Source organism: Crocodylus siamensis, chromosome 5 (genome assembly GCF_052110815.1).
Source record: "Crocodylus siamensis isolate JL-2025a chromosome 5, ASM5211081v1, whole genome shotgun sequence".
NCBI classification, from domain to species: domain Eukaryota; kingdom Metazoa; phylum Chordata; order Crocodylia; family Crocodylidae; genus Crocodylus; species Crocodylus siamensis.
The window spans coordinates 121,563,496-121,586,390 of record NC_143399.1 but is presented as its reverse complement, the minus strand read 5'-3'; the positions used below and the strand labels follow the sequence as shown (position 1 = coordinate 121,586,390).

Here is a 22,895-nt window from a genome sequence, read left to right as displayed (position 1 = left end):
CCCTGGCTATGGCACTGAGCTCCCTTGGTTCCATATCCATCTCCTCCTCTGGCACTGGGAGGCCTACGCTGGGAACTGAAATTGGGCTGGAGGAGACAGTCATGCCGGTATGCTGGTGGTGCTGTTGGGATTATTATTACTGCTGGTGTTACTGGAGGTGGGGCAGGTGCAGACACTGCTCTCACCTCTTTGCTGCCACTAGCAGCAGAAGCCCCATGCCCACCAGGGAAGAGGGTGCATCTAAGTTTGGGGGGGTGGAACTTACAGCTCTTCCTCTGCCCACTCTTGCTCCCCTGCCAGAAGACCTGGCACCTGCCTTTTCAGCATGCTTCATAATGTTTGCTGTGCTGGAAAATGTGTGTGTGTAATACTCAGCCTCTTGAAGGCTCAGATCAAGTGTAGTACTTAGTTGGCTAACACTGTATCGCTTGTAACCTAGTCGCGTTCCCCTTCTCTCCCTCATCCCTTGGTTGTTAGTCCCTCGCTCGGGAGCTTTGTATTTCCATCTCAGCTTTGTCATCTTTTTTCTGGATTCCCCATCCAAAACATCTACTAATAAAAGTCAATCTTCTTTGTGTTTACTATATCTTCTTCTTCTATCTGCTTCTTTGACTATATCTATGTGTTTACTATATCTTCTTCTATCTGCTTATTTTCTTTATCTTTTATTTACTATATCTTCTTCTATCTGCTTACTACATCTTGTATCTGTAATATATTGGAAAGTTGTGTCCAATCCTTTCCAAAAAGAGAGACTGGCAGGAGACTGACTTGAAACCAGTCACTGCAGCCAGCCACAGTGCCTTTCATATACTGTTGCTTCCAGAGACAGCTCACAAAAGGGACAGAAAGGCTTCATATGGAGCCTTATATGCTATTTCTGTCCTTCCCCCCAGAGCACTGGGATTGCAGGACAGACTGCAGACACTGGCCAGCTACAGATGTCAATATCAGAGCAGTCCTTCCCCCCACCTCCCTCTCCTGAGTTTCTGTTTTCCTGCAAGCCTGCCTCTGAAACTCTGAAATTTTCCAAAACATTTCTGAAATGTTGTGGATGGTTTCGTTTAATTATGGAGATGTTTCAGAGCCTTCTGTTCTGTTTCAGATTCAGTGTTTTGGGTGCTGAAACACCTCCGAAATGAAATGGCTGCCAAAATTTTGCACAGCCCTACAGGTCATATTCCATGTTGCCTTTTAACTTCAGGGGATAATTAAATAGGAAGATTATTTCAATCTCCTAATATTTTTTATTAATACTGACATTTTAAACGAGCAGTGGAAATATCACAAACAAAGGAAAAATCAATCAAAGAAAAGGTTCTTCAGTTTTACCTGGTCAGCTGTGGTGTCAGAAGAGATTACTAGTACTACGTCTCCTCGTTTTAAATTAAGCTCATCATTATTAGCTGCCTCAAAATCATGTAAAGCTTCAACCTGAAGGAAAGAATACAATATATGCATGCATCATCTAGAGTACCAGGAAAAGTAAAGCAGAAACAAGCTCTCCCAACAAAAAAATCTTTTCCCCTCTTGCAATTAAGGTTAACAATGTTCACCAATACTATACTCACCACTATACAACTATAGGATTAAACTATATTGAAACTGATCATTTTAAAAATTCAAGAGTATATGCTATATTAACAGATCCATTGATGTCAGTATTTTATTATGTTCCATTAGTTTTTTCTATTAAGTAGAGAAGAATAGTTTTTTCCATCAGTTTTTTTTCTATTAAGTAAAGAAGAATACAAAAGTTTTACTATTCAATCATTTCTACAACCACTAGCTGGCACTTTCATATCAAACCAAACTTTCAGGGCCTTGATGGCATGGGAAGCTGTACCATTCTGTAACAACTGCCTCTCAGACAAATCTTGCTTTCTTTAGTTCTTATTCTTGCAAATCCCCCACTGTCATCCACAGAAGCTGGCCTGAGTAAAGGAGGCAGTACTGGAACATTTCTTTTACGCAAACTGGGCAGACTTTTGAGAATCACAATAACGTACTTGTGCTATCTTTAAATCCAGACACTTGACTTGCATTGAATGCAACTAGTCCCAGGGCAATACTGTAATAGTCCAAGAAAAATGTGCTGTCAGGATGCATCTACACATGCAATTAATGTGACTGAATAAGCTCTGGTGAAATTTTAGCCTGAGTAAATTAATCCTGGGGCAGGGGGATGGACTCGATGATCTGCCGAGGTCCCTTCCATCCCTAATGTCTATGAATTTACTCCACTGTTGGATAGTACCTATGTCTGACAGGACTATCCAATGGCACTGTAAATTAATCTACCCTGGCCCAGTCGCTGCACACACGCAGATGGTGATGCTTTCCTGTACAGTAAATTAGTCTACTGGGAAGTAAAGTGCACATGTAGATTCGCCCTCAGAGAACAAGATGGTAGACCTAACTCCTAATTTCTATCCTTTACTCAAGAGAATGTGGTGAAAAATAAGACCATAGAGAAACACTACCAGCATATCTGAATCGGAGTCTCATGACTTGTCTCACTTTTACCTATATAGAAGGCAGGATAGGGTTGCACCTTGGAGACTTACTTGTTTAGAAAGGCACAAGCTTTCATAGTCGGCAGTTTACTTTGTCAGATATTATGAATGGAGTCATAGAGAGCTGGAGTACCAAACAAAAAGGAATAAGTATTTTATACTTAGATAAAATATTTACATAAATTTAGTCCTTTCTGTTTAGTACCCTGGCTTTCTGTGAGGCCATACAGAGCATCTGATGAAGTAAGCTGTCATCTACAAAAGCTTATGATTTCCTGAATGAGTTAGTGTGCCACCATGCCCTACCTTCTACCTAACTTCAGATTTACATGGATAACTACCTCTTTCTTGCCTACATTTTATTTTGAAATGATGTACAGTATTTGTATATGAGAAGAGATGAATAAATCTGTTGACTATAACAATAGATTGCAATGGAACTACTTAAACTGAAATACGCAAATTATAGTATAAAATAGGAGAAGCTTATTTATCCTTAATGAGTTTTTCTATTAGTCAAAAATTGTGAAATGAGAAATCATTAGTATCTAAAGAACCAAGAAACATGAAGGTTCTTACCACCCAATTCTGAAGGATAAATTTCTTTTAACTGCTTCTAGAAATCTGATGCTTTTCTGCATGATCAGCTACTCTTACAATAAATACATTCAGAGAATGAAATCAACAATACAGTGACATCAATTTCAGTAGGTTTTTAGCGACAGATTTTAGCGCCAGGAGGGGTCCTTTATGGTCATCTAGTATGACTCCATGTATAACGCAGGCCATTGAATTCATCTCAATATATTAAAATAATTTAGTTGTTTATTAGATGAATATAGTTGCACATTTGACTGAACTCCAGAACTGGATATGAATGCATAACACACATTTTACTTGCACTGGTGTTTCACCAGCTCTCTTATGTAAAAAACTAAAAAAAAGGAAAAATACAAAAAACCTAATATAAGCAAAACTCAGGCTGAAATGTTTGGTATTTAACAATGCAGCCCTACAGCCTAAAAAGACTGTGCCGCTGAATTAAAGTATATATACTTTACTGAAAGCTAGATTTAAAGAGATATTTAAAGAATGCAAGAATAAATACTCAAGTAAACCTTAAAGAGAAATCCAGGTGGCATTCCACTGGCTGTATCCTCCACTGATACAGGTAATTCTGGAGAAGGCGTTGTTTGGGTTTCCTCAATGGTTTTCTGCTCACTTACAACTTCAGAAGTTTCACTAGTATGACTTTCAGTGCCCTGAGTGCTAATGTCTTCCACAACATCTTTGGACTCATTCATTATGACTTCGTGTTCTTCTCCCTCCCCTTCATTGTTTGATGCTGGCTCTATTACTACTGAAGGGATGCTGCTGACCTTTTCCTGGGGAAACAAAAAATTGAAAGAACTTTTTGAACAAAACCCCTTCCTATAAGATTGCATGAAAACCTAACTCATTTAAATTGCTCATCTATCCAAAGTAGAAAATAGTAATATAATTTCCTCTCGTTTATAGAGACCTAGTTTCCATTCTTGCCTATTCTCTGTATTTCCACAAAAGACAAAGAACACTTGTTATAGTAAATGATACAAGATACTCTGCACATGATACAAGATACTCTGCTCCTAATTCTGGTTTCACCTAGGGCTCTGTTTAGTATCCATGGAAATTAAAAGAGTCTTTCTATTGGCTTCAGAGGACCCTGGATAAGGCCATCACATTGCTGTAAACCAGGATCAACTCCACCAAAGTCAATGTAGCAACAGTGATGAAAGCCTGGTAAGAGTAAGGCATCCTACATCCACCTGCATAAGTTTTTACACCACTATAAATCCACTGGATTCCAAAGACTTACTCCTGATTAGCATGATGATAAATGAGAGCAAATGTTAAGCCCCACTACAAATATTACCATCAGATTCAGTTCAAAAAGGATTTTATCAAGCTGTGATATAACACCACCCCTCCTCCTCCCCGGCCCCCCCCCAAAAAATGGGAGTGAAGTTCTAGGGCTTAGCTAGCATTTGTGGCTCTGAAAATCACTCCCACTGAGCACTCACCACTCCTACTGGCTTCAGTGAGAATTACAGGTACCTGTCCTCCCTAATCACCAGAGCACTTGTTTTGACTTATTACAAGAAAAGTTGCAGATAGCTAAGATTTCCATTTGAAGCATGAATGAGCAATATTTGACAAACCACTTCTCTCCAGATTTATAGTTAATGGGATGAAAGATCTTCTGCTTACATTTAGGATTAATTCAGCATATGATATGCATTTGAAAGTGTGTCTATGAACTAGAAAATCATCTGAAATTATTCTGGGAACGCTGAGTCAGGCTCCCAGCTCATGCCATTGAAAACAATGGAGTTACTCTGGCTTTACTTACAACAAAACAGGGTCTGTTATGGGTAAAGAAAGTGTCGTGTCATAGGCCAAACCAGGAGAAATAAACCATTTTTTGAATAATGCTATAAAAAGCATCTCCCCAAAGAACTTACTTGAGAGACTTCTGCTTCCTTTTCTTCTTCTTCTTCTTCATGAGGTTTTTTGTCACCTTCACCAGCCATTTCAGGTTCAGGTGCAACAGCACCTTCGTCAGCTTCTGTTACAACACTTATACCAGCTTCTTCAGCCAGGCCAGAAGTCTTGGTGAGAGTAACCATCTGCAACCAAGAGGAAACAAACCAGTCTCTATCTCAACCATACTGGGCATATGTTGCATACCAACTGCACAGATGCCACTCCACAGAATTATGTCGGGTCTTTGATATAGATTTTGACCGTTCTGAGGGAAACTTTATTCCTTCACAAATGCCTGCAGGTGGATTTTCCATGACAAAGCATCCTGTGAGATGAGTAACATAGAAGTTGATATCACTCAAGGTTAAATTAAATAAGAAAATATTAGAATCCGAATGATAATATGGGATCTCCAGCTATGTTGGGATAAAAAACAAAAAAAAATCTGGCAGCTGTAAGCTCCCTAGGTCTGGGCACTTCTAAAACATTTGATCAGAAAGTTATATACAAGGTTTGCTTGCATTTGACTTTGATTTTTCAATGCTGAATAGAAAAGTACACCAATTTGGCTAGGCTACAGGTGAATATGAAAGGCTTCATCCAGCAGAGATTACTCCCACAGGCTTCTTGGTTATTTCAGTCTCTCACATGCTGGAAACCTTGCAGGGAGAATGTAATTGAAATTTGGCAATTATCAGCCCTATTGGTCTCACCTAGGTTTTCATCTCAAGAGTCTAGGGAACTGATTAGCACAGACCCTGTTCTTTAGTTCATTTAGCTTAATATAAAGCTGAAAGTGAATAATAGTTCTATTGCCTAGGATCTGATCCTAGATGAAGCCAATCATGTTGCAGAAATAATTAACATTGGGTTGGCTCTTTGTTAACCGAGCTGTATCCTGATGGGTACTCGGGGTATCACGAGGCAATAGAGGAAATAGCTTTGGTCTGCATGAGTTTTGATGAAGGAGAATTTTTATTCTGAGAGCAGATTCATTTCAGTGTGTGTATAATGTAGAGTGGAGTTACATGCTGGAGAGTAGGCTGCAGAGTCCTTCCCACTGCATCTCTGGATTGAGCCCAGCCTGAACTTTTATTTTACCTGGTGCAGATGCTGCCCAGGTTATTGCTCTGCTGCGTTTATTGAGGTGACTACCCTTTGGCATCAGTTCAGACAAAGGTATTTTGGACTTGCTCATGATTTCATGCTCATAGCGACAACCCTGGGCCTTATTCCAGGTGATCTGAGCCTCTCTACCCATTGTTGGGCATACGCTAGATTTTGAGTGGAATTTGGTAGTGGAGGAAAAGAGTCTATGGAGGTCTCGAAACAACATTTTTCTTTTGATCACACTGCTCCTTCCACATGCTTAAGGGTTAGGAATTACAAGGTGGGGGAAGGGGATAAACTTGTTTTAAATATCTGCCTTACATGACAAAGGGAACTCACTGAATTTCTGAGGTCTGTAATGGACAACAGAATCTGCTGGTGACTCACTCTCAGCAGGCACCATGATTATCTGATATTGTCCTAGGCAACTAATAAATAAAGTGGCTTCTATGAAGTCCCTATTTGCATTTCATTTTATGTTTATCGGTCACATTGTTTCACAGATGAAACATGGGCTGGGGAGTATATGGCAAAAGACAAAACTCATAGCCCAAAGCCAATCAACTGGCAATATGGACTTTCTAAGGTTATACTATGTTGGTACTGGCAGGGAAATTATTTTCTTTATTTAGTACCATGCATCAATCAATTAAATTGCCTTTAATAGGGGGGTCTTGTTTCAAATCAGAACTTTGCTGAATCAGTCTGATTTGGCTGCTACTGTATTGCTGGTGGGCTTCTGGACATTACCCTGGTTTCTCCTGTTATTCATTTGTAGTTTAAAGAACTCATAAACAAATCTTTCTAATTTTCTTTGAGAAGATAAGAAAAGCTACAAGATTTTTTGTGAGTTTATAGAGTGACTAATTTTAACCACGCCTGATACCAAATCAACTATACATTGCTGTGGCCATAAGTGGCATTACATTATACTAGCAAACTTCAGTATCTTCACATGTGATTTGTGAGGGAAGCCTTCAGGCATGCTATTCATAGCTCTACCAATTTCAGCTCGCTTGACTCAAGAGATTACAATAAGCTATGACTGTAGAAACCCGGGGAAAGGAAAGGAAAGGGGAGTACACATCAGATTGATTTTATATAGTATGCATCTAACAAAATACTACAGAAATTGATCCTGCTATCTGATGTGTTAGGATCAACACTTCTTCCCTGTTTATTGGATTTGTGCAGCCCATTGTATTCCATTCAACAGGAGATTCATAGTTTTACATATATCAACTCTAAATACAGTACACTGGAAAGGTCAAACTCCTGCAGACTGTTGTTGTAAGTCACTGAATGCATATCAAATATCAAAAACTGCATAATAACTCATTCTTGTGACTTGGACTACAACAACAATAGAAAGCTAGAACAAGCAACACCATTTTTTGCAAAGATGACCAAGGAAGCAACAGAAAAAGAATCAATTTCTCTCTCTCATTTTGAACTTTAATCTCAAAATCTTGAACTAGTATTAAAACATTTAGGACAAAACTCCAGCCCCGGTGAAGACCACAGTGAAACTCACATTGAATACAGCAGGATTTCACTTTAATGAGTTACAGTGAATCAGAGGCTCTTGGACATTTACATGTACTATTTTATTTCATAGGATCAACAAACCTTGTTGGTAAATCTGCTCCCCCAAGGAAAAAGTAATACAAAATAAAGAATTTTACAACAGCCCACAAAATCCTAAATTGCATAAACCTTCTGGGAAGAGCCTTTTTATTTTTACTGGTCACATAATGCAAAAGAAGTGGGCATGTAAAGAAATGAAAGGTTGAATTTCTTGGAAGCAATAACAGAAAAAAGCTTCTTTACCCAGACATTCAATATACTAAGTCAGAATCTCTTTTCAGCAACAGCAGTGTGAATGAGGAATAACCCCACCAAATTTAGTGATTCTGAACCCCACCGAATTCATTATACTGGAGTACAAGTGAGATAATGGAACTGGTTGTTGGAGAAAGACTATGAAATAATCATTAGATACCTGATCCTATTGTCTTGAGCAGAATTATGCTAGCTTTCAACAGGTAATGATCAGGCTCCATGGACTGGATAACTGTTAAGAACATTTATTATAATAGCAGCTAAACAAGTTAATGTAAAGCAACAAAAAAATAAAATCCATGCTTGAGGGCACAAATCAGTTCCTTTTAGAGGTCTAGAGAGATTTTCCACATATAGCAATGCACAGCCAGTTAAGTGAAGAGGAGGTTGACTCTCCCTTTTTATCAAGCATCATGTATTGTCTTCTGCTGGAGTCAGTATATCAAACTAGGCTGACTTTCTGGTTTGATCTTACATGACAGTTCACATGTATTAAGCAAACCTGAAATCTGAGAGTTAAAAATGATGTATCTATGTAAGGGCTGAATATACCATATACAAGAGCCTGAGCTTATATAACTATATACTATATAGGGCTCTTGTGAAACGGGTACATTATGAGAAAACTAGTCCCTCCTTGCCTGCTAGGAATAGCTCAGAATTTCCTAGGTGCACACTGCTAGATGAGAAGTGGTCAGGAGAGATGAGCCAAATGACCATAGGAAGCTGTATTTGGTACTCTTCAAACACTCAGGTAGACCTTGATTGATATTTAGGGTGACCACACATCCCGTTTTCTTTAAGACAGTTCTGTTTTGAACACTTGTCCTAGGTATCCCATTATTTGAATGCTTTTTGTTCCTCTTTCAGTAACATGCCTGGGAGAGGTGCCGATAAAGGGATTCTCCCACTTCCCGGCACTCCAAATAAACCCTCTCCTCCCCACTCCCACCCTGGCTTCCACTCTCAAGAGACAGCTGAGCATGCAGAAGAGTGGTAGGGAAAGAGGGTTGGAGGGAGGAGCAGACTGCCCCAGCCTTAGACTATGGACATATGATTAGGCTATCGCTACATTACTCCAGTTTAATGTTTGTGTAATTCTACTGAATTTTAGTACAGGTGTCTTGGAGTAAAGGTAGAGGAATGCAGTAATGAAGTGGGCTCATCATTCTTTTTGAATGAAAAAATCACCATGGCATTTCAGGGCCCTGTGCTCTATTCACAGCCAGTATTCAAATTTAGTAAAGCAAATAACCACATTTTATCCTCGAAATAAATTTTGAAAAGCTTTACTAACTCTAGTAGATTTAATCTGAATTTACACCACTGTTACCAAGAATCCGAGACATGGGAGTTATAGCAGACTAAACCTAGAGTCAGTGGTGAATGTGATCTTTTAGCAAATATTTTAATATCAGAGTTCATATTTTTATAAAAAGAGAGAGAGGTGGTCAACCTGTTGGAGGTTTAAACCCAAACTGAGTAGTAATGGAGAGGCACACCCTTCTTTTCAAGCCCTGCTTCCTGTTTCTGAATTTAATTCACAGGGAATAAGCCTGAACTCCCCCTTGTGCTACTTGGATATATTTTCGAACATATTTTCAAGATTACACTTTAATAGGCAAAGATCCAGAATAAGAAGTACAAGTCTTGTCACCCATAAGGGACAAGTCTTGTCACCCAAAATACAAGCATTAGTCCAGGAATCCTCTTATAGACTAAAGAAAAATTCAGTATCTCATTGAGCTTTTGAGTTGTTTTTAATTTGATTTTAACTATATCTAATTTAATGCCCAATTTGTGCTTTACAAAATAAAGCTGCAACATAATTATTTTTCAATTCTTGTTGCAGTTCAGTGCATAGCATGCCAGGAAAATAGCATGATGAATGAAAGCTATTTTCGACCAGGGTAGGAGCTCAAAGAAACAAATCCACAGACTCCATAGCAGCATATTTTCTGCTCACTCTAAATGTCAATAGAAATAACATTATACCACCTTCTACTACACAGCTGCATTGTTCATTGTCCTAAAATATTTATGATGGCATACAATGCAAAAGGTATGTCCTGAAACAGGTCCCTGCTGAATTGAAAGATGTTTTGTTGTTAAAACCACAAACGCTCCAAGTCAAAATCACATGCTATTGGCCCACATATGGATCATACGGAAACAACAAAAACAATTTTGCAATCCTTTTCTTAAGATATTAGAGAATGAACACCTTCCTGAGGCTGTTCATACGCACCTCACTCTCTTTCTCAGCAATTTCAGTTGTCTCCTTATCCACTGCCTCACCACTGTCCTGTATAAAAAGAAAATATGGTCATAACACTCATGTAAAAGTTTTGGCAACTGAAAAATTGGTATTAACTTAAAGGAAGAAGGATGTGTGCGAGAGGAAATGACATGAATGGCTGGAGCCCAATGGTATAACATATGGAAATGTGTTCAGATATTATTTGGAAAACAAGCCGTTCTTATTATGATATAGTTTCAGCAACTCATCATCATGGGTGGAAAAACAAAAGCTTCATAGTTTAAAATCTATTAAACTAACTAGTTTTCTTTCAAATTTTAAGATGTTTTTCCCATCAGTGCTACCCTTGAACAGTTTTTGATAAGTACATAACCCAGAGTACCACTGATTCTTTGGATTATAAGCATCTCAGGCTTATCTCACAGCTATATCTAATTATTTCCATGACTCCCTCCTACCCCTGAGACCTAACAAAATGTTAAACTTGAATGTTCCTTGTGGGACTTCTCAATAATGGTAGATTTTTTTATGTGCACCCTCAACATTTTGATACCTTCACATTTAAATGTACCATGCAAAAAAAAAAAGAGGTTGTGATACAGAAAGCATTGTTTTCCCTTGTTAAGCTACTAGTCGAGGTTCTGATTCGGTACTTTTTAAGTAGTGCCTAAAGCTTCTACTTTGGTGAATAAGGACCTCAGATGTATACAAAAAGGTCTTGGGTGAATTTGTTTTTAATTGTGTAAACAGATTGCTGGCTTGGCTTCCCAGCCTTGTTATTTTTTTACAGAACAAATAGCACCTAATACTCTATAGGAGGGGGGAAAGTGCTTTTGGAAACCAGATGAGCAGAACAGTTCTCCCAGACTTCCACTGGACAAATATTTCCTGGCTGTTTTCCAATTTGGTTACCATGTGCACAGTTTTAATACTAACGCTGGGTCCACTGCGAACAGATTTTTTTCCCCAAAAGCCAGCTATGCTGGAAGAAACCCTTATATAGGTTACATATTGTTAGCAGTTTTTTCGTGTGCTTTCGGAAGACGGCTGTAAAGAACCAGCGTGACGTGTGAACGGAGAGTCATGCTGAGCTATACCTCTGTCTCAAAATAGTTACAAGCGCTAATGTGGACTGGACCACGGTTTACTGCCTTCACAATCCTGTAACTGTTGCCCCAAAATTTCACAGGCTTCATTTGAGATGGCTGGGTATTTCTTTTTTAATAAAGGGATGCTGCGTTATTTCAGAACTTCATATCAATCATGCTTGTTTCTAATCTAATCTTCTAGTATTGCCTGCAGTCACATCATAAGCCCTAAACATGTCCAGATGCCAGGGCAAGTCAATTGCTGTCAGCAGCGTTACTATGGAAACCTCTCACAGCTTTATCCTGTTAAAATTATAGTGTTATATAACCTTTTTTATTATTATTAATTCTCCTCTGAAGCTACCAAACCTACTGGTTTGTATTTTACATTTACACACTTAGTTTGAGGGAGAATTTAGGGTGTACGAACATATGGACAAATACTGATCATAAAAATGATAATTTCATGCACAATGTCCACACACAAAAGTCAAATACAATTTTCTTTTGAGTAGACTATAATAGATTTCTTTTCTCTTGATCGTAAAAGCTATGTTTCAAACCGACACATTGGCAGAGTAGTCCTCTCCCTATTTATGGACTTGGAACCTTTTAAATTTATATCAGCATATAAATTTCCCAGGTCAACTCAACTTCAGAAGTGACAACTCTACATATCATTCTGCACTCATCTAGAGACCCAACTTCGTTGTACTTGACCCCTTTTCTTTATTAATGAAACCAAAACCAAACTGCAGTATTCTGCAGCAGGGAGGCAAGCAGCACCGTTTATGCTTTGGTGTCTCAGTGTCTCCCTTCCTTATTGCATCTTCAAATCAGGAGAGTCAGGCATATGAGAGCCAGGTATTGTGTCTATAAGTTGATAAAACCACAATTAGGGACCCTCAAAATGTGACTCAATATATGCTGTACTCATTCAGTGCTTGCAAGGATCTTCTCTGGATGGAGCTCTGAGCAAAGAAAATAAAATGTGTTAGTCTTGGACTAGCTGAATGGGGGAAAAGATTGCTGGCATTAGTTTTGAGGCACTGGAAAGTCTTTTTTAGTCTTAATGATCTATTAATAGCTCTAATAAACATTAAGAGAGTATATCTAACATGTAAGATGTTAAGGAATGGATATAGCATGGTTTATTCATGTTCATATACTGTATTGTTCCCTTCATTCCTGTTTCCTTTTTTTCCAAGATGGACAAGAATATATTGAACATAAAATACTTCTATATTATTTGGTGGCATGCAAGGGGGAAAAAAAGTGCTGTTGGAAAACAGATAAGCAGAACAGTTCTCCCAGACTTCCACTGGGCAAATATTTCCTAGCTGTTTTCCAATTTGGTTACCATCTGCACAGTTTTAATACCAATGCTGGGTCCACTGTGAACAGACTGGCTAAACTACTGCTTCTCCTCCCCACATATACAGAAAGATAGGTTCATTTGCCCTGTGACATGCCCAAAGAATAAGAAGTCAAAGTCTGAATGTGAAAAATTCTTATAGTAAAAAGAATATTTTAAATCAGAAGAAGGAAGACCTCAATGGCTCATGCATTACGCAGTTTTTTAACAAATTATTCTACATCTATTTTGGGGGTTCTTCTTTTGTATCCTTCATTCCCCCCTCAACGCATCATTAATGTGGTGGAGCCACACAACTACTTTATTGTTAACTCTTGCCAGGTCCTCATCCTGGGTGTGCTGACATGTAAGGAAGTGGTCAGCAGTCTGTGGTGCATCACTACACTCACATATTGGTCTGTCCTTTAAGCCAATCTTACAGAGTATAAGGTTAAAGTGTCCAGCTCCAGTGCAATCCTGTTTTCTTTAATTAATAAGTCACAGGGGAGCTCATACCCAAGTGGATAGGGTGTTTGGTTTGTTTATGAAGAGCTTGAGGTGAGACTAAGTCTCATCCCACTTTTTGTGGTATTGTTCAAGTGCCCAAAGTATGCCACTCCTACCGCCACACTGTCGCAACAGTACCCATTCCTCCCATCTCAATAAGTTTCTGGACTTCAGTCGCTTATGTACTGGTTGCTCTAAGATTTCATGAAGCAGGTGCTTTTGGTTTTGCTGGGTGCGTTGAGTAGGCCAAGAGTTGCCTTCTGTCTTCTTAGATGGGGAGGCAAAGTCCCCGATAGTACCAACAGGATATATGTTTTACAGCCCATTACTATTCTCATTGAATTCAAAATAACATCAACTTTGCTGGTGTGGCTACTACACCCCCATACTTGACAGCAGTATTCAGCAGGTATGTATACTAGTGCAAGTGTTGATGTCCTTACAGTGGTGACATTGGCTCCTCAGGTTGTTCCTGCCAGTCGTCTTCTAGCAGCAATAGTGATATACCAATAGTAATCTACCTCTTTTGGGCAATACATAGAAATGATGACAGCACTGTGTCCCAAACAGCTGTATTAATGCTCAGCTTGCCCTTCTTGTATTACAAAAAGCTAAAGATGCTTCTACTTTCCCAAATGCTTAGTCTTTTGAGCCCTGCTGGAGAAAAGTACATCTTCTACACACATATATGCCAACCATCTCTTTCACCACAAAAAAAGGGAAAAACAAAGAGACAATAAATAATGGAGCAGTTGTTGCCAACAACAAATAAAAACTAAAAGTTGTTTTGTGGCATCTGCAGCCACAAAAGGGCAAGCAGAGGAGCATGAAATATAGCACTCACGCAGTAAGATACTATAAGGACAGAGAGATTCTGAAACACAAATTGAAAAAAAGAAGTTTCCTTCTAATCCCAACATTAAATTTGTTGTGGAAAAAAAATAAAGGAGGGAAAGTATTCATGTTTCTGACACTGCAGAAAACATCAGGCAAAAAGAAACTATTTCTTGTTTTAGTGAAAATTATGCCTGCATTAAGAATAAATACTTCAAGGTTTGGCCTTTAGAAAATATGCTTTTATAAATAAGTATATAAATAAAACTTACTAATACGGACGCAAGGCTTATTACATCTATCCTGTTATACCTATCCTGAGCTAGCTTCTCAGAGCTAATCAAAATTATTCACCAGGTAAAAAAGTACACAACAATTTAGCCTTTTTTCTGTTTGCAAATCATTCAAGAACCACTGTGGATTTCTGACCGGACTGTTAGTAAATATTCTCTAAATATTTTGGACAAGCAATTTTCAGGCACTTGGTGATCCGAGAATAATTCACTTTGATTATGTTATGTTCTTGACATAGGTATGATTCATTTATTGAAAGTCATGCTGTGGTGATTCTGACCTCTGATTTGGTGACTGAAACTTTTAAACATGTAAGGAATAGAGATCAGCAAGTAAATGGTAATAGCTATATCATAATCATAATAACCATGATGCAAAATGGATACAGAATCATAGAGAAATCTTCATCAGCATTATGTGTCTAAGAACAGCCTATGTAACACTCTTCACGCATGGTTTGGATGTCATATTGCGAAAACTGAAGAAGTCACAGACAAAAGCAAAAAATGCAACATTTGTGCTGAGACTATACAGCACAGAGTCAGCAGTTGTTTGATGCTGGCGCAAAGTGTGCAGCAGGGAAGATACTTAGGCATTAGGACTGGTGTGCCCAATAACACTTCTCGAAAGGTCAGAAGTCCTGAGACCATAAAACTGACTTACTAACAGGAGACAATGACGTGAAGATTCTTGTGATTAGAAGGAAAATAAATGGAGCAGGACTTTATGATGGAAGGGATCACATTTATGAAGCCAAAAAAATCAACAGTAAGCAACTCTCAAAATTTCAGACCTGTAACATGCTTGTCAACTGCTAGCAAAACCTTTATTGCCAGGATAGGTTAAAAAAAAAAAGGAACTAGACTTTATCTACGAACAGCTGGACACTTAAGCAAAATGGCTGTACTTAGGATTGAAGAGAACATAAGGAGCTGCTACTGATGGGCAATGTAATCTCTACTCAGACAAGCAGAAGATAAAGGAACCTCTGTTACCTGGATAGCCAACACAAATGCATTTGCCTCAGTTTCTCACTCCTGTCTTGGACTGCTCATGTTATACAAATTGTATCAGAATTTAATAACTGTTCCTTTGTGTCTGATGGCAATCTAGTGTACACCACTGCATGTGTCAGGGAGATATTCCAGGAAGATAGCTTAAGTCTGTTGTGGGTCTGCCTAGCATTCAACCCACTGTGCCAGGTACTGTGCGACTCTGGCTACACTTATGCAACTAATAAACAGCAGCCCCAATTGTCACATTTCCATAAGGACAAACTCAGACTGAATGCTGCCAATGCACACCAACTCCAGAGTATGATGAAAATTGTCAAGTCCTTCCGTTGCTCCATCTCTATGAGACTGGGGTTGTTCAGCATCGAAGCATGGTCAGATAAACCATCTGCCGCTCAGGGATGGAACTGATATCAACAAACTGGACACAGAGCAGACATACAAATATTTGGGACTGAACCAACTTCTGAAATACATAAACTAAGAAAGAAAAACTGATGACAAAAGGTTCTTTAATAGAACTGAATTAGATTACAGAAACAAATTTGTGGCAATAGAGAGCTGAGAAATACCAGTACTTTTGGAATATTCACGCGATCAAGGATAAGACTGAAAACACTGAAGAAGTAAGTAACTGAGGACATTCCTTGTAAGATGGAAAGAAGAAGGTTGTTGATTTTTTTACTATTTTTTAGCAATAATCAGGTGGAAGGCTTGAGGAAATACTGTTTAAGCAAAGACTGGTTGTTGCACTGGGAAGTTGTTAGGGATGATTAGGATTTTTACACACCTATGATTGGGAAGATAAATACTGGAGATGGAATGGCAGAGACCAGGTTAAAATGGATTCAGGCTGGCAGTAGAAGGTAGTATATACAGTAGGCTCACTTCTGTGCTCTCCATGGACTAAGTCAGTTGTCAGTACTTGGTGGGTGGAGATACAGAGCTCTTTGGTGATCCAGTAAGTTTTGTGTATACTATTCAAGACCAGATTTTTGTAACAAACTAAAAATATATTCTGAAATAATGCATGCTTGACATTACAGACTATGTGGCCTCATCGGTGAAATGAAGCAACATATCATAGATGGCTGCCAGGTCCTTGCTACTCAAGGAAACAGTGATAAGCAAAATATTGTGGTCAAGACATTGCATCAACAATTGGTTTGATAAAAATAGCTGATCAATGCCACTACTCCTTGGTATAAATACAGTGCTGGAAGATTACAAAATCAAAAGTTATTGGGATAAAACCACTTCCAAAAGTGAACAGTACCATGTACCTGACCAGATATTTTGGCTGTGGATAAGGGCTAGGTACAACATTACACATAAATTGGTGTAAGTGATTGCAATTCTGGTTCAAATCTGTAATACAACAGAAGTTCAGTGCACATGAACTGCTTTCAAAATGGCTGAAACAGGTTTAAGATAAACCTAGATGGATGTAGTATCAGACTTTACTGATTTAGTTTAAATCAGTCTACTGAATTGCTGTCCAAGATCCCCTTCAGATTCAAGTTAACTCATAGTCCCCCAGCATCCCAGGATGCTTTGCAAATCCCTTGTAAACCCCCCTCACAGGGTTCGTGGGCTAGACCAAGCTGTCTGCTCTCAGCCACAGCAGGCATGTGGCTGCATTTCCAGAATCAAAAGTGAATGTTTGCTCACTTGCTTATTGGTTCAATCTACACAGTTTAGATTAACCTACAGATTGAATCAATTCAGCCTCGGGCTTTTTGACTGTCTGTACTTAGCAAAGAAAGTCAGGACAGTATACCTCATTGATGCTACCTTTCCTGCTAGGTGACAATATGCAATACCCCACTGGAGAAGAACAATCTGCATAGCACAATCTGCTCGGAGAACTGAAGGCAATCTGATGCCCTGGTCAAATGGGCTCAGGAGCTGGTCTGAGGTATACTTAGGTCTGAGCAAAGCTGGTCAAAATTTGTAGAGGTATTTATATACGTGCCTATGCCACTGAAATAAGACTTCAGACAAATACAAAAACCCTAGGAACAGAAGTTACACATAAATTGGTTTAAGTGATCAGAAACGGGTTTAAAACTTACAGAACAGAAGTTCAGTACACATAAACCAGTTTCAAAATGGCTGAAACTGGTTTAAGATAAACCTGGTTGAATGTAGTATCAGACTTAACTGATTTAGGTCGAACCAGTTTATGCAACTTCTGTCCCAGGCCCTTTCCTGGTTCAAGTTAAATCAGAGTACCCCAGGATCACAGCATTTTGCAGCCCTGGAATGGGCTGGGCTGTGCTGTCTGCTCCAGAGAACAGGGCTAGCCCCGCCCCTCTGCTCCCTAGCTGGAATAGTGAGGGCTGGCTCAAAGGCCACACTGGATGGCTCACTGCCAGCTCCCCCAGCAATAGTGACACATAGGGGTGCACATGGGTGTATGTGCACGCCCTGAGAGAAGTGCTGTCAATGCTGCTGGTGGTGCCTGCGGGCAGTTGCTGCTTGCCACCCCCTCCATCGCTGACACTACTGGTGGTGTCCGTTACCGGTCACCGATCAGCAGTTGCCAACCACCAAGATCACTGTGGCCACCTGCAAGAGCTCCCTGCTTGCCACTGCCATGCCCCTGCTGCTGCCACTGCCACCTGCAGGCAGTCACCATGCCCCCCCAGCCTCTGGGGTACACATCATTCATGCCCCCCACCCCCTGCTGGAGTCTGGGGCCAGGAAGAATGGTTAAACTTCCCTTCCCTTGAGTACCAAACTGCCCTGTCCTGCTTACTTACCACTGGCTGCAACTGTGGACTACAAATCCCACAGGCACCTGGAAGCAGGAAGAGGAAGTGATGAGCAACCCTGCAGAGTCCTGCTGCTGTGAGTGTGGACTGCAAATCCCAGGAACCTTGGGGGCAGCAGGAAAAGGAAGTGAACATACAGCTCATGCTGTGCACCAGAGAGCCATGCTCTAGCATCCCTTGTTTTCTGGCTTGAGCCACTGCAGGCATGTGGCTGCATTTTCTGAATCAAAAGTGAATGTTTGTTCATTTACTTATTTGGTTCAAACTTTGCAGCTTAGACTAACCTGCAAAGACTGAATCAATTTAGCCTTGGGCTTTTTCACTGTCTGTACCTAGCCTTAGGGTTTAAGTCTCTAAATACCTTTGCAACTCTCTTCCTAAAAGACTTGCTAACATAACACAGGAAGACAATTGAGAAGTGCAGACATGAATCCTAATCTACTACCACAGAGCAGTGCCCTAACAGCTGGACAACCTTTCCTTGTCTAATTTAAAAGCAAGTGCTACATTATGCAAAAAATGGCTTACAGACTGCAGGGAACATAATGCATGGCCATCATAAATTTTCTGGTATGATATTGTCTGCAGTGAATTTGCCAAGAGGAGACGTATATGTAGTAATGACTGACACTGTAAACAAGGAGTAATGGAAAGATATCCCTCAGAAGAAAAAAGTGTCAATATTTTATAACTCTGTCTTTTTTCCTTTTAATCAACCCACATATATAAATTCAACAAATGTAGAACTGCCACAGAAGAATGACATGTTTTCATTTTTTGTAGTCCACTGAACTTTTTCTTAACTTTGATCTTGTATGCCAATTTCTTCTCTAATCTTAAGCTTCAAAAACTTCCAACAGGCACTAGAAACTATTTTCCCTAACTTGTTTTTCTTCTGTAGGACCAGATTCTAACAGTAACTGTACTTCCATCATTATTAAAGTAAACATGCTTTACTTTTTGTTTTCCCACAGATCCTTCTGCAAATCAGCGAAGACCATTTCAACTTTAAAACAAAAAAACCTCACCTACCTTGCATTTAATGCTTATGTTATTTCATCTGAAGTGTTACTATCATTCTCTTTTCTCAAATTATACTGGTCTCCTTCTTTCACAGTCATTCTATAATTTTTGCCTATGGTGGACTATACTCTGACAGCACATTTACTAACAGCGGCAAAAAGTATAATCTAAAAAGGCCATGTAAACCCACTAGTGAAGGTGTGGCAACTGCAGTTATAACTTATCAATGATTTAGCACAGGGGCGGGCAATTATTTTGGGCAGAGGGCTGCTTACTGAGTTTCAGCAAGCCATCAAGGGCTACATGACAGGTAGCCCAGGACAGATCAATATTAATTTTCTAAATTTTTGGGGGCCCCACAAGCTGGATAGAATGGCCTGGTGGGCTACATCTGGCCCCCAGCCTGCAAACCCACTCCTGATTTAGCAGCTAAGGTGTAAAACAGATTTTGTACTTCACCTTGCCCCAGCACAAAATAAAAAAAGACTGAGTATCTCTCCTTGTACGTAAGTAACCCATTCAAAGATTTCTTTCATTTAGGAACCCATTGAAAAAAACCCTAAAAAAAACAAAACCAAGTTTAGAAACAACCTCTTCAACTTAATTATAATTTGCTCTTCAAAAATTACTTCTCTTCCAATTATCAGGATAAAAAAAGCAAGATCTGGGCTATGGATTGAGTTTGGTTTCACTCCTCTTTTTCCTTATTAAACTATCAAATTTACTATGGCTAGACAACAAGCATTTCAAACAAGGATTTGACAAAATATTGCATCCTAGACAAGCTATTGCACTATTTGCCTTGCCATAGAGTTGACAAGTTATTACTATGATTCATGCCCATTCAAGAGAAAGCATATAGAAGGGAAGGGTGCAGCCACAGATTGGACAGTTGACTTTTTTTGTATGTATTACTGAAGAGAGCTGCCACTGAGCATACTCACTCTAGTGTACATCTGGCATGAACCTATGCAAATTAAGAAAGAAGTGTTGGTGTAACACTAAATGCTTCCCTCCCCACACCAAAAGAAAAATATCCAGGTTGTCTGGAAAACTCCAGCTGGATGCATAAGAGGAAGTATGCTCCACCCTTTACTGGCTTGCAGTAAATTATTTGTCCTCCCAGAGCAAGAGGGAAGAAATAATGACTTCATGACTGCTGAGCCTTAAGGCTAAAGCTAACTTAATTATTACTAAGGATTCATTCACCTTTGAGACCATTTTTTGAATTACAGAGAGCTGACAGCAGGATTACTGATCTTATACCACTCACCAAAATTTACCAGTCTGCATGTTAGCTATACATATGGTTGATAAGCAATACTAGACCTTCTTTGATCTCCAGAGCAATTCCTACAAAATTTAAGCTTCTCATTTTCTGGTTGTGAAGAATGGCTTCTGTATGTGACCTAAGGCGGTGATGGAATATATTTGCCTGAGTCTGCAGAAAGACTTCCTGTAACAATAGGTCTAAGAGAGGTTTGAACCACTCGCTGGCTTAGAAGTTGCCCTCCATTTCAAGCTGAACTCTGAAAATTTTAATATCAATAAATGACCATCTTTTAGGACTCAACACAGACTTTGCATCAGTAAGATGATTTTAAAACCATACTACTGCACTGTTGTACAGATATCATAAATACATTCTGGAAACAATATGTTTGACTTACTGAAGAGGGTGGCTGTGTAGATTTCCTTGAAAAAACTGAATTGTCATTTAGTTAAACATGGAAACTATCCAGATTAAGTATTTATGTTCTCCTCAGTGAAATAGTAAGTTAAAGGAGAACTAATTCTGTTCTCATTAATACCATTTACCTTTGCAAAGAAGGTAACACTGTTATCTTTATTAGGCAGATACAGAAAATGAGGCACAGAGACTTACTCAAGGTCACCTAGAATGTCAGTGACAAAGCTAAGAACAGAGCCCTGGCATCCTAAGTCCCATCCCAATGTAGCTATTTATCGGACCAACCTGTTTTATGACAGTCAAAGAAAGATCAAGGGAAGAACTGAACCCTAAAACAATTTCTTTCCTACTGACTTCTGAGTCTACAACAGTACGCAGTTAAATCCTTCAGCTTTTTGTCTGACTATAGATGATTCTTGTTACAGTGATGGGGAATATCAAATAACTCAATGGATTATTTTGTTAACTCTAAAAAGGAATGATTCAGATGTTTTTGGGTGGGAATGGAATATGACCCTTCTGACTTCCAGTCAAACTCCATTCTTCATGTTGGTTTCAGAGACTGTTAGGCTGGGACCCAGGTGGAACAGATGCAATTTCCTTTCGCTCAGAGACTCTTGGCCTGTGAGGGCCACCCACCCTCCATGTTATTAAAATGGAGAAGAGCCCCAGCTAGGTCGATGGGACACAGTGTGGGCTCCAGCATGGAAAATGGAGCCCTAATAGCATAAACTAAATGCAAAACTGCTGCCTTGAGGCACCTATAGGTGTGAGGTACTTTAAAATGGTGGTTTTAAATTTGTTTCAAAGTGTAACAAGGAGGGTGTGAAGAGCAAGGAGTCTCAGAATATCCTACTGTGGGTTTTTTTTAAAGTGCTCTCACTGTTTCCCAAAACACTGCACTTCCACTATTCTTCAGGGCTGACATAGGATCTTGTCATCTCCCTGTATGCTTTTGTGAAGCTTTGGCATTTTTTTCCCTCAGTCAGCTGCTGCTTCTAATATTCAGCGAGTGGTAGAAGTCTGCAATGTTGTCACTTAGCTCCAGCAAGCAGCATTCTACATATAGGGTGGTCCAGGACTTATTCCTCAAAAAAGCAACAGCACCCTTTATAAATGGGATTCAATTCATTTTCTCCTGTTGAGTTTGTCCAAAACTTGCAATATCTGAATACACAGTTGTTCAACTGCACTTCACTTTAAAATGCCATCCAGTGGAGGAATGGCGTTTTAGGGCTCCATAACATGCACACATTTAGCAAGCTTGCTGTGTCGTTGTAAGGGAAGCTGGTCTTAAAGATGACAAAGGTGGAAAGGGAGGTGGAAATGCAGTAGACACATGGACAATGGGAAAAGAAGGATCTGATGAATTCTGGGGCGGATGAGGTCACTCACCACAGCCTCCTCTGCTGGCTCAGTAGGCTCAGCAGGGAGAGCTTCCTTTTCAGGAGGAACGGCAGCAGCAGGAGGAGCTGGGGCTTCGTCAGCCTTGGGTTCCACTGCCTTGGGTTCCACAGATGGAGCTTCTGCCGCCTCAACCTTATTTGGTTTTGATTTTTAAGTAGAAAATTGAAAAACCATTGAAGAGCATTTGATAACGGGGAAGGGGGAAGAGTGCACAAGTACATTTCTTATACTAGCAGTCCTCTTGCACTGACAGAAGCCATCTAACAGCCTTGATAGTGCAGATCTTTGTCTGGGAGAAGACAGCATTTGTTGAGCTTACTAACAATAATTAATGCTTTGCAGTCAAAGGCCATTTTCGCCTTCAAAGCGCCATACATGTATTCTAATGTTTGTCACAATGCCCCCCTGTGAGGAAAAGAGGTATTAGCATCCCAATGAGAAAAAAGGAGAAAAGAAACAAAAAAGGAATTAATTTAAGGTTATTTTGAATGTGTGCAGCACAGCCAGGAACTGAACTCTGAACTCCAGACCTGTACCTTAGCCATAATGCCATTCTTATTAAGATTTTTTAAATGATCTTTTACTCATTTGAATGATGTTCTGTCTAGTCTGAAAATAAATTAACTAAATGCTGCCCACGTAAGCCGAATGTCA

General features: G+C 39.5%; 1 protein-coding gene across 7 annotated transcripts in view; it reads right to left on the bottom strand.

The window, feature by feature from the left end:
• The window catches only part of AMPH (amphiphysin), a 199,642-nt gene that overhangs the window by 11,835 nt on the left and 164,912 nt on the right, over positions 1–22,895 (bottom strand). For 4 of the 7 annotated variants that reach the window (XM_090050097.1, XM_090050099.1, XM_090050102.1 and 1 more), the window contains 4 exons: positions 10,243–10,299; positions 5,021–5,185; positions 3,635–3,901; positions 1,333–1,434 (listed from right to left, as the gene is read on the bottom strand). In XM_090050097.1, coding sequence (XP_089906223.1) covers positions 1,333–1,434; positions 3,635–3,901; positions 5,021–5,185; positions 10,243–10,299 — 591 coding nt within the window. Of the gene's footprint in view, positions 1–1,332; positions 1,435–3,634; positions 3,902–5,020; positions 5,186–10,242; positions 10,300–22,229; positions 22,374–22,895 lie in introns of all 7 variants that reach the window. The other 3 variants (XM_090050096.1, XM_090050101.1, XM_090050100.1) reach the window with 1 other exon arrangement.